This window comes from Wasmannia auropunctata, unplaced genomic scaffold (genome assembly GCF_000956235.1).
Source record: "Wasmannia auropunctata unplaced genomic scaffold, wasmannia.A_1.0 LD336004.1, whole genome shotgun sequence".
Taxonomy (NCBI): domain Eukaryota; kingdom Metazoa; phylum Arthropoda; class Insecta; order Hymenoptera; family Formicidae; genus Wasmannia; species Wasmannia auropunctata.
The window spans coordinates 442,542-454,412 of NW_012026886.1; the positions used below are offsets into that span (position 1 = coordinate 442,542).

General features: G+C 41.5%; 1 protein-coding gene across 1 annotated transcript; it reads left to right on the forward strand.

Annotated features, from left to right (window-relative positions):
* Positions 1-1,547: 1,547 nt before the first annotated feature.
* Positions 1,548-7,549, forward strand: LOC105453108. The gene is made up of 4 exons (XM_011694813.1): positions 1,548-1,611; positions 2,159-2,346; positions 3,250-3,357; positions 7,074-7,549. Exons 1-4 carry the CDS (start codon positions 1,606-1,608, stop codon positions 7,207-7,209), a joined length of 438 nt encoding a protein of 145 aa, XP_011693115.1. The 5' UTR covers positions 1,548-1,605; the 3' UTR covers positions 7,210-7,549.
* The last annotated feature ends 4,322 nt before the right edge of the window (positions 7,550-11,871 follow it).

Below are 11,871 nucleotides of genomic sequence, written 5' to 3' on the forward strand. Positions count from 1 at the left end.
TATGAATTATAGATGCACTTGAGTGCAATCAAGAGATTTCAATACCTAAATCTATACAATCTATTAAATGCAGTTATGTGAGTTCCTCGATAAGTTTTATGGACTTGCAGAACTTTCTAGGCAGAAACAATTTTGCAAAAATAATTTTAAGTTATTTGTTCTTAAAAGAATGTAATATATCTAAAATCTATTTTTGTAAATATGTGTTGATATGTTTATTGGAAATCTCTTAGATCGTATTTCAATAACCGTTTTACCTTTGAAATTCTCATTACACAAGAGAAAACTAAATATACACAATACTAAAGAAGGATATAACCATTATGAAAAAAGAATGTTGATACGGTATTAAAATACCGTCGTTTTGCAATTTTGTAATTTATTTCATCTCTAATCTTCTATCTACCTATATAATATATAAAGTAAAATGCAGCGCAATCTCTGCAGCGCGCAAGAGGATATTAAAAGCCTCAATCAGCATTTCAAACAAACCGAAATGTAATTTGAAAGTGGAGAATTATATGTTATTAATTACATGTTGAAGATTTAGTCTCCAGTTTGAAATTTCCAATTATTACTTATCAAGAAAATTCAAATAACCAAATTGATTCTATTTCACTACTACATTATATCTTAAATTAAAAATACTGCATTTTCCAACACGATATTATCGTTATTGCGTTATTTTTAACATATTATTGCTTTCTTAATATTTTTCATCTAAATATAATATTATTATATATTTTCAAATATCAGAAAATAAAAACAGAATTCTTGAAAGAAGTTTTATTAATAACTCGGCGGTTCGATTAATAATTCGGCTTTGAATAAATTTATACGAGAGAGAGAATTATTAGCATGAGAAAACAAGCTTTCTTTATTTTTATTGTGATAATTTCAAGGATCGTTATAATCGCAAAATTTTCGACGGATCAATCAATATCCCGTTCGAGGAGATGGCAAACTAATTAATACAAAAAGGTTTCCGTGTGCACGCCAGATTAACAGATTCGTCAGAGTGACATAACTGTACAGAGTGACACGCCTGCAGACCAGTTCTGCATGTCATGACGTCGGAAAGCGATCTTTCGGTGACTGAAAATCGGCGCAGAGTTCTGAAGTCTGCAGATTGAAACGGTTTCTGCGCGAATCCCAGCTCTGCCATGTGTTGCCAACCGGAAAAGATTTTGTAAGCCTGACAATTCAATATCTCTTTTTTTCAAATCTATTACCGCGCGTAAATAAAATAAGAAATTGAGCTAATACTAATCTAATTAACTAATTAACTAATCTAATTTACTAACCTTCGGACAAGGGGAAAATATGATTATCGCGAGATGAAATATGGAGAAGAAAAAGAGAACAAATCTGTGCAATTGTATTGTTTTTATATGCTACATGCTATAATATATGCTATAAATAGTTGCTACCTCAGTAACGAGTTTTCACCACGTCTAATCCAAAACAAATTTATTAAATTGTAGACTTTTTATATTTAACTTGGCATTGACATTGCACCTTGCGCTATCAAAAATGGCAAACTCGGATATTGCAGAAATTTTGCATCGGCCTATTAGAAGTCTCACATTTCCAGAAAACAGTAATATGGGTGTGAGTATGTGCAAAAATATTGTTAGTAACATTTTTACGAATTTAGCAATAAATTATACTACTTACGATATAACGACACGTGCGCGACTACTGTTACACGGAGGGAATTTTTTTTAATTTACCCTGAAAATTATATTAATCGTGGAACAACATAGTATTTTTCGATGAATTTTATCTGACTTTCTTTATTTTTTATTATGTACTACAACAAAAATTATTGTAGTACACAGTAAAAAAAAAACAGAGTAAATCACACAAAATTTGTCGAAATAATATGTTGTTCCATGATTAGCATAATTTTCAGAGTAAATTTTAAAAAAATTCTCTCCGTGTACCTTAATATATTTGACATATTTTATTTATCTTCTTAAAAAAAATGTACAATTTTTTTAAACATCTTTTACTATTTGTCAGAATCTGAAAGATTGTCTTAGTTTTGAGAAAATAAGTAAGATCTTTGTTCTCTTAAAACTTTCCCAATCTCGAGAACAGAGCCCGATGCAGAAGTGAAATTGCGCGGCGATTATACGATTAACGTTTCTTGCAGATCTTCGTCGCGTTTGCGGTGCCGCTCGAGGATCCTCTGAGTTCGATCTCGCTATCGTACTTCTTCGAGGCTAACTACAGTTTACCGCCGAACATAACGTACGTCGAGCCCTGGATAGGAGTAAAAAGAAGGAAGCGGAATATCGAGAGGGCCACAATCTATCGAGTTCTGGAAAGTAAATTCGAGAGGCAAGTTCGCAAACAAATAATTGCATTTTACGAACATGTGGACCTTCGAACTCCCTGATATAATATAATTCTCTCATATTGCCTTGCGGTATTTATATTCTTGAAACGATCTATGATAACCTCTCGTATGATATTTGTGTTTTCTCTAACAATAAGTAAAAGTATTCAATTCAACTGTCCATTAAATAGTAATAAAGTTTAAGGAAAGTTTAACGCGAGTCGAGCTACGAATGATAATACATTCCCTTCACAAATTTTTGATTATCGCGAAACTTTGTCGTTTCTATTTCCTCATTTCGCTCTCCGATCGCGTTTGACTTCCTCTCCCGATGTTTAAGATGTCGAATATACGCACTAACGGATACCCCTCGGATAAACTGGATAAAGCCGACCGTCGTTAAATCCAGTGTGTCGTAAACGACGCGATTGGCATGCACGACGCAAGTAAAATCGATCGCCGCCGTCGATTGTCGCAAGCCCCGAAATCGGATCGTTGATCGGCGCGGATATGCGACGCGACGCGACGCGACACGGGCGGGAGAAGTTCCGCCGAGACGCTGTCGGCGGCGAACAGAAGGGAAATCAGCGGAGGGATTCGAGGCGAATGCACTCCGCCGGCTCCCGGCTTTACGAGCATTCAGGGCGTTCGGGGAATTGCGTTACATTGCCCGACGCGGATGTACACAGGTACCTACGAATTACGTATATACGCGCGAGCCTTCAATCCGGGTATTTAGAGTATTTTAGAGAATCGTAGAGCGCAAAGTAAACAATTTGTTGCCGCAACGACGAGCTCGTGCGGATCTCTTCTTTTCTCGCGCCCCCCTCTTTCTCCCCCTTCGCGGATTTCTCGCCACGCCGCGCCGTGAGCCTCTCCTTGATTTTTCTTCCTCTGCTCCGTAGTTCCGGCTATCCCGGAAGGGAGTGTCTGCTGAGAGCAGTCTGCGAGACTTCGGAGTTTCCGCTTCAACACAACGGTTTGATCGGCGACATCATGCACGTGATCTTCACGTAAGTGTTCTGCCGTCGACATTAACGATAATGCCGAAACTTTATGACGTCATCGCGTACGTAATTAAAGAAGGACAATTAAATTATCCTTCTTTATATTATATGTATATAATTGCGTTTGATTTCAAATTATTTCTCTTTAAAGAGGTTATAACGTATAAATCACGTTGACGTCGCAGTGAAGTTATTTCTTGTGTTACGAGAAAAGATTCCCAGAGAAGCTTCGAACTCCTCTGCGCTTAAAAAAATTAAAAATTTCATAAATTCTCGGCAGTTCTTTAAGATAATTATAATAAGCTACATTTTTTTAAGCTTTTGATAATAATACAGCGAGGGAATAATTTCTTCAGTAACGAGTCACAAAATGTCTTGTTCGGAATAGAAATCATATATATTAAACGATTTGTACAGTCGTGGACACATCGGTTGCGACACTTTTTATAGGTTTCTATTATGTATATATTTAATATAAATAATATATACTTTATAGATAACTAATATGTTGCAAATGCGAACCAAGATGTTACTATCTTTAGTCTAGAGACAGTATAACACCAATCATGATCCGCATTTGCAAAATATTAGTGCGTTTTGAAATCTATAAAAAAGAATGTGTCGCAACCGATGTGTCCACGATTGTACACATGTCATTTTCAGAGATAAAATCGGTAAATCTAATTAATTATAAATTCGCGGTTGAATCTCTTTTATCCCCCTTCCCTCTGTCCCTGCCGTTACACGGTATCGTTCGGTCGACGAGCTTGTAAAATGGGCCAAAGAGGCAGACGCGAGTTTCCTCTCTTCTTCGTAAAGAAGAAAAAAAAAGAAAAAGTTGAGAGAAAGGAATAGGAGCGCTGCTCGCGCGGGCCTCTTTTTTTCTCTCCTTCCGGAAACGCGGCGTTCCAAGGCGCTGCAAATTGGAGTAGATACGCGCGCCCGTAGAAAAGCAAATTTGGCTTCCTCGCGGCAATCTCTCGGCCTTACAGAGACGTGCATCCGCGCTCGGCTTCGACCTCCTTCTCGCGGACGAGTAAGCACTCCGGACCAGGAACGTATATATGAATAAGGGACACGCGGACCCGCGGGGCGAAAACGACATTGTCGCCCGTGCGTGTTCGCCGCGCGAGTCGCGAATGAACGAGAAACGTCTCTACTCTAATACGCGCGGCGTGCAATTGGATAATGCGCGTTGATGAAACCGCGCGCATCGCGCGTGTCTATCTGAGAACGTGCGCGAGAGCCGAAAGAAAGAGAGAAAGAGAGAAAGAGAGAGAGAGAGAGAGAGAGCTCTTCTCGTACTTTTCGTGTCCTACGTGGTTTTGTCATTGTATTATGTAAATGCGGGCCGCACGTACGACATACACGTTGTGCGAATGAACGCATGTAAAATGAGCTGAAACTCGCCGAAAAATATATACGCTTAACTGTATTTCCCGTGTAGAACGTATACGTTGCCGAGTCCACGGTGTTGAGACTTTTCGATCCCCCTTGGACAATTTTTTAAACACGTCATATATCCTCTGCAGCTTAGCTATTTAGAGCGAGTTCCGCTAACGACCCTTCTCGAATCTGGGGCGGAAGATTCGCCGCGCCGCGACGGTTGCACACAAACGACGGGGAAGGTACCACGGGTCGTCTCTGTAAGATTTTTGTATCTCGACGCGAGAGAGATACGCAATTCTGTCCTGTATCTCTTGCATCGTCGCGTCGCGTCGCGTCGCCGACGATGATGACGACGATGCGCGACCTTCCCCGCGTCGATCCGCGTAAGAATAGCGGAGGAGGAAAAGAAAAGAGCACAAAGAGAGAGCTCGTTTCGCTTCGTCTTGGTTCTCAGCCTCCCACGCCGCTTGGTATAACGTTGATGCATTATTACACACCCGTTCCGGATGCGTCCTCGTCTCTTTTTGACTGCCAGAAGAAACGCGGAAATTACGGAGGAGAATTCCGCGTTTCTTCTTCCGCAAACCGCCGCCGCGCCGCGGCCACGGGAAAGATCCTTTCCCGGCGAACCACGCCAATCGCGAGTGTCATAAGAAACCGGAACGTTAGAAATTAGGAGATAAGATGTAAGAGTAATAGACAACGGCGAGGGAAATCGGGACAGTCCGCCACGCGTCGGGCGGGGATTTATAATAACGCCTCAATAACGATACTAGATACTTCCCGTCGTTCGTGTTACATTAAAATTTTCTTCATTGCAGCGTTCGGCGGGAAGATTTGGCACGAGATTTGCCACTACACACCGCGCGCGCTCTTTCATTATCCTCTCCGTCCGACAGAAAATGCCGAACAACTTCATTCGACATAACGAAGTCGCGAAGTTACGACGTCCTTAAATTTTAATAAAACCGGTAATAAACTTCTCGAAACGCGCTCCTCCCCCCCCCGACGCGCGGACGGGGAGGTCGGAAAGCGCCCGTCGGATATTCCAGGGATACGCGGCCTGGGATGCAGCCTCACTCGCTCCCGCAAGAGAGCCCCCGGGGAAAGAACAACGCGAAACATCACCGTGAAGGGAAATATTTTTCATTCGGTTCGTTTTCCACAGCACGCAGGATATTCAAGATTTATCGTCTCTCATCGAGAGACCGGGGACTCGCGTACCGCTTCCCCCCCCCTCCCCTCCTCCCCCCTCGAAAGAGAGGAGAGACAAGGATACGCGGGATCGCGAGAGACGGAGATCGGCGGAAGGGCGCGGCACAGGCGCGGGGGGCGGGTAGGGAGGGGGCAGAAAAAAGAGAGAGGGAGAGAGAGAGAGAGAACGAGGGCGAAATAAAACTCCAATAAACCGATCGTATCGCTGTAACAATGGACGGTATAAAAATTGGGCCAGCGGAATCGGTTTTCCCCGAAATGACGATCACCATGCAAGATGCTGGGTTAAGTTGTTTTTGCCGTCTCGCGGCTGCCGCTTACCGGCAGCATCCCCAAGCGACCAATGCCCAAGGGAGAACGAATATGTACGAAGGTCCGTGTGATTACGAAATGAAAATTATTCTCGCAGATATATGTTATCGGACGTTATCGCGGATGTGTTATCGGACGTGCGCGTTCGCGATGAAGGCTCTCGGCCAATTTCCCTGAACGCTGAGATGCCAGAAGATCGCGTCGTGATTTTCGGCGGAATCAAGATAGAAGCGCCTCGGACGAATCTTCAGACGAGATTCTCTAAATTCCTTCGCGAGCGTTTATAGTTGCCAGAGCATGCGACATTGCGAATCTAATGAATGTTCGTTTCTTTCTGTTATATAAAAATCTTTGTATAACCGAGCCTTTACGCGAAAAAGAAGTTCCCCGACAACACAAAGTCTAAAGTCGACGCATAAGACGTCTTTTAGTCATCTTTTAGATCATTTTGATAGTTCTCACAGAAGTGTCTAGGGCCGAGTTCAGCGACGTCTACAATGAGACTTGAAACTTAATAAGATTTAAGAAAATTGACCAATCACAATCGACTATTTTTTTCACGTGTCAGATGAATGGTCGATTGTGATTGGTCAATTTTCTTAAATTTTAAGTTTTAAGTCTCATTGTAGACGCTGCATGAAAAGACATCTGAATTAAATACGTCTTAAAGACGTCTTACGCATCATCTTTAGACTTTGTGTTGTCTGAGTTCATTTGATGTTGAAACTCGTAAATAAATCCTTATGTAAGCACCGTAGGACACTAGATTGCTGCGATTTAATTATATTAGAGAATTCCACTTTCAGCCCGAGTACTTCGAGGCACGAGGGACTGCCGCGAGATGTTGTCGAGGCCGAGCTAGTCGGCCGCAATGGAAGCTGCTCCAAGTACCAACCGCAGTGCCCACTGGGACTCTTCGACCTGATTGGAGTCCTCGCGTGATCCCTGAAAAATCGTCGCCAAGTTTACCGTGCCACTTTCGCAAGGGCAAACAGGCCTAATTGCGCCGCCGTTGGAAACATGTATAGTCTCGGCGCCTCGCAGTTGGAAACCTTGATTCACTGAGAGAGATTCATTCCACGTTGGATGAAAACGTGGATTGCGTGAATTACTTTCAAGGCACCGAGCAACAACAAAATCTTGAGAATTTAACGAGAGAAACGTTTCTGAAGTGGGCAAATATGTTTTGGCGAGAGTTATATTGTAAATAGTGCATGTGAAAAAGATTGTGTTAAAAACATAAATCATTTCCTATAAATATAAAATATTGCTTTACATATGACAGTGACGTCTTTTTTTTCTCTTGCAATTCTAAAATCTTCAAATCAAATTATAAATGTATGTGCAGCTGTTTTACGTTACGCTGATAAGTCTGCTGATAAAATCTTCTTTATGATACATCTTGTTCTGTATTCTCTTGCCAAAGATTTCACTGCATGTATTCCTTTTACTGGTTATATCGCGAAGTTATTAGATCCTCAAAGCTCCGCGCTGAAACGGAAACCGTTATTCTGCTCTCGCGCGATGATATAGCAAACTAAGAGTCCTACGCGGGTGTATCCGCCGTTTATTCGCAGTTTATTACCTAAGAAGAACCCTCCCGCGCAGCGGCGAAAGCGAAAACGGAGAAACGACCGAGCGCCGTATTATCGAATTATCGCGAGGGAGCGTATTTATATACTCCGCTCGTAATTGCCGTGTGATCGTAAATCTCAAATGGACGAGGGGTAAGAGTTATGGCCACATTTCTCCGGCTTAGCTTCCGTATATCTGCCCCTAAGCGAGGTCGCGTTAGAGTTAATTCAGGTCGGAGGGCAGAAAAAAATCTCGCCGAGAACGAATTATAACGCGCGATTGATATCGCCGATAATACCGTTGCGTAATTTTTAATCAAACTGATACGCGAGCGAGACAAAATAAATTAAAATAAATGAAATAAAATTAATTGTATACTTACTATGTACCTACTATTAATTTGTATAATATTAATTAATACTAAATCTTTAAGACATAAAATGCAGATTGAAAAAATTATCCAAAATAAAATCAATAAAAAATTAGAAATGTATAATAATATAAGTGAGTTTGTTAAAATATTAAATTTTTAAAATATTAAAAATGTGTTGAAATTGTGCTCTTTTGGTTTCATCGTTTCTCATTTTCTTAAATATGTAATAATAACGAGTCATTGAAATTATATGTCAAAACCATTCATGGAAAGAACGATTTTGCTGGATACAGATCTGAAAATAATTTTTGTTAGAAAATCAAACTGATTACTAGAATATCGAAATAATTTTGTTGGAAAATTAAAAATACTTATCATTTTTTTAACTTTCCAAGTTAATTTGATAGTCCAACAAGAATTACTTTCAAATCTATATCCAGCAAAATCGTTCTTTTCATGTTCCGAAAACTTTTTGATGAGTGATTTTCAGGTCTCGATTCATTTTTAAATTTCCTACTCCTCCCTCGAATTATATATCTCGGGAAGTCCATGAGAGAGAACCGCGTATCGGCCGACGAAGAAGTTTCGCGATAATAATTCAAGCGATAACTCGCGCGAAATAAAATTTCGCAAGGAAATTCGTCCGAAAGTCCGAGCCCCGCGCGCTTGTAAAATTTCCGACTTTATATCCGAAGTTCCCGAAAATGCACTAAATTTTACAATCGCTATAGATAGAGAGAGGGTCCAGAAAATTCTGACACCTTATGTACGAAAAGCAAAGCCGGGCATTTTACAGCGTCGAGCTCGCGCGAAAACTTCGGCCGTTCTCGCATAAGAAATTTAAAAGCAATGCCGCTCCCTTCTGCGCGTGAATTGTTTACGCGCAACGACATTCTTTGTCGGTGCCCTGTCAATTCTTGTTTTTTTTTTTTTTTATTACGTTACGAAGTTTGGTAATAAAATTGCTGGCGCAATGCGCAATGCAATCTCCTCTCGCGTAGACAGATGTGTCGCGTATAAAATTATATGCTACATCATACATATTTAATTTTCAAGTCCCACAATGATGATCTGAAATATGTTTTCCTTTCCTCGGCCAAGAAAGAGCAGTGCTCTTTTTTTTCGCTTGGTTTTCCAGCGATACGGAATACATCAGGTTCATACATTTTGACCGGATCGGTGACGAAAGCCGCCTAAGACGCGCATTTTGCAGCACCGGAGAAAATATTCAAGTCGCGTGAAAATATAGGGTTGCTTCTTCACGGTGCGCGCCCTTAGAAAATTCTCTACGCGTGCGACGCGCACTTGCCGAGAGAAAAAAACTTCGCGCCTCCTGCAAAGTTATGCAGCCGTGAATGTTGAGCTCGCTTGGCAAGAGACGTTCTTTTACGTGTCCTCGCCCATTTCTACCCCGATCGATGTATCCCCGGCGAAGAGTGTATACCTAATACCTACATCGTCTTCGAGCGCGAGCGCGAAACTTCTGGTCGGCGCGGAAAATTTTAAGCGAGCGCGTCCGCCGAGCGCTAATCAATTAAATCGCTATATAAATTCTGTTCGAGCGGTGCTCGCAATGTGCATAAATCGGGACGATAATTCGAAATTAATCTCTTCTGATTCAGTAGGTATCGCGAATCTCTCCTCGCTCTGCTGGCGATATGATTTCATTTCACCGCGCGATTCTTTACATTTTGCGATTGCACTTCGTATCAGCAACGCGGCGTTATTTGTAACAGTGCAGCGTTGATAAGAATTGAACTACTTTCCGAGCAAACACTCAAACACCTCTCGTACTCTTTGTCTGTCGAAAACAATGTTATTTTTTAATGTCTCGCCGTTTCTCACGTTATGAGTGCTATTAGAAATCATTCGCGTGAGGTGTATTTAGAGATGTTTATAATCGGTACCTTAGTTATTGAATGCTATATCAATGTTTTAGCATCAGTTAGATATACCTATAAGGAGGAAGCTGAGAATAAGATATCGAATGAAAGGTCGCCAAGAGCATTTTCATTTTGGCCACAAAACCCTTCTCGCTGAGAAAAATTCGTCAAAAAAGAATATACGCGAACGTGCGGGTAAGAATAAAGCAAATACTTTGACCGAAAGACAAAGCCAGAGTCTGCCTTTTGAAGGAAAGGCAGAAGTTTGACTATTCTTCGTGTATCTACAATATCGGGAGAAGTGGATCACCGCTACTCACTCCGGCTTTGTCATATGTCGAGATAAAAAGGCCCGTCTCGATATTTCATTATGCCACATATGTCGAGGATTCCGCGAGCGATGCAATTTGGTTTTCGCAGTTTCCGAGATACTCGATTTATTATATAGTATACCTTAAGGCCTTATTGCACTAAGGTTATTTTGACTTCAGTAAGACTTAAAACTCTGTCTATCTCTCTTTAAAACCTTAAGACAGAGGGACAAAAAGAGTTTTAGGCCTCGCTTAAGCGTCTACAATAAGACTTAAGATTCAAGAAAATTGACCAATCATAGTCGATCATTCAACTCACGTGAAAAGAATAATCGATTGTGATTGGTCAATTTTCTTAATTCTTGAGTCTTAAGTCTCATTGTAGACGCCGCTTTAAAGTCAAAATAATGTTGGTGCAATCGGACCTAAGACGTTCTCGAATGCATTACGATTTTTTCGCTTAAGAAATATGTACACGCGCTCGAAGCTGTTCTCTCGTGTCCGGAATAATCGGCTCGAAAGAAAAGGGAAGAAATATACGAGGCACCGCTTTTCGCGCCCGGGGGAAGAGGGGGGAGGCGAAATATGCTAAATAATCTTGACGGATGACTTACGCGAATATGATACGCGACAGATCACCGTCGTGCACGGCTCGACGGTCTTGGTTTCATATATTCATCTATATATGTATATATTATATATTTTATATATATATATGTATAAGAAGACGCTGAAGTCCCAGAATAGCCCATCCTGAAGCAATAGAGCAAATGTTCCGTCATTGTCCCGCACAATGAATGATATGTTTGGCGAGACAAATGAGGTGTCCCTAAGAGCAATAGCGCCGCGGACGGGGAAGTGTCCGCACGTCTCCGCGAATATATCCCGGAGCGTTTCGGAGAAGTTCGGTCGTTTAAAACACAGCTTCGACAGCTAATTGAAAAACTTGCGCGACGGACGGCGTCGCGGGGCGATATAGATAAAGCGTACCTATAATGTGGCGGAATTTAGGCATGAAGTACGTCCGACAAAACGGATCGGACGGCAGAGGGCAATCCCCGATAATTGATTGCCGCGGATAATTAATAAATCTTAGGCGCGTCGGCACACGTTATTGTGTCGCCCGAATGGCATCCGGCCCGATAGATGCGCCGCGTTTATTTGACACTGTCCGTATACGAATATCTGGCTTGTTGACGCTTATGTCGGAAAGGAACTTCCATTGCCGTTCATACAGACAATACGCCGTGATAAATTATGTAAGATAAATGTGCGCACGCGTGTATGTGTGTGTGTGTGTGTGTTAGAGAGGCGATGAGTCCAGCGTTGCACGCAAGAAATATAATACTCGCGAGCTTTGCTACTCGTCCCCGATTGTGACGGAGAAGAGAACGCTCGTCCTTCTCCGACGATATAATTCAATTAATAATTACTTAATGTTTCAAATTCATTAATTTCATAT

Coding starts and splice junctions, on each gene's coding strand:
- LOC105453108 (XM_011694813.1), top strand. Junction 2,347..3,249: donor CTGGAAAGTAAATTCGAGAG/GCAAGTTCGCAA, acceptor TCTGCTCCGTAG/TTCCGGCTATCCCGGAAGGG. Junction 3,358..7,073: donor ATCATGCACGTGATCTTCAC/GTAAGTGTTCTG, acceptor TTCCACTTTCAG/CCCGAGTACTTCGAGGCACG.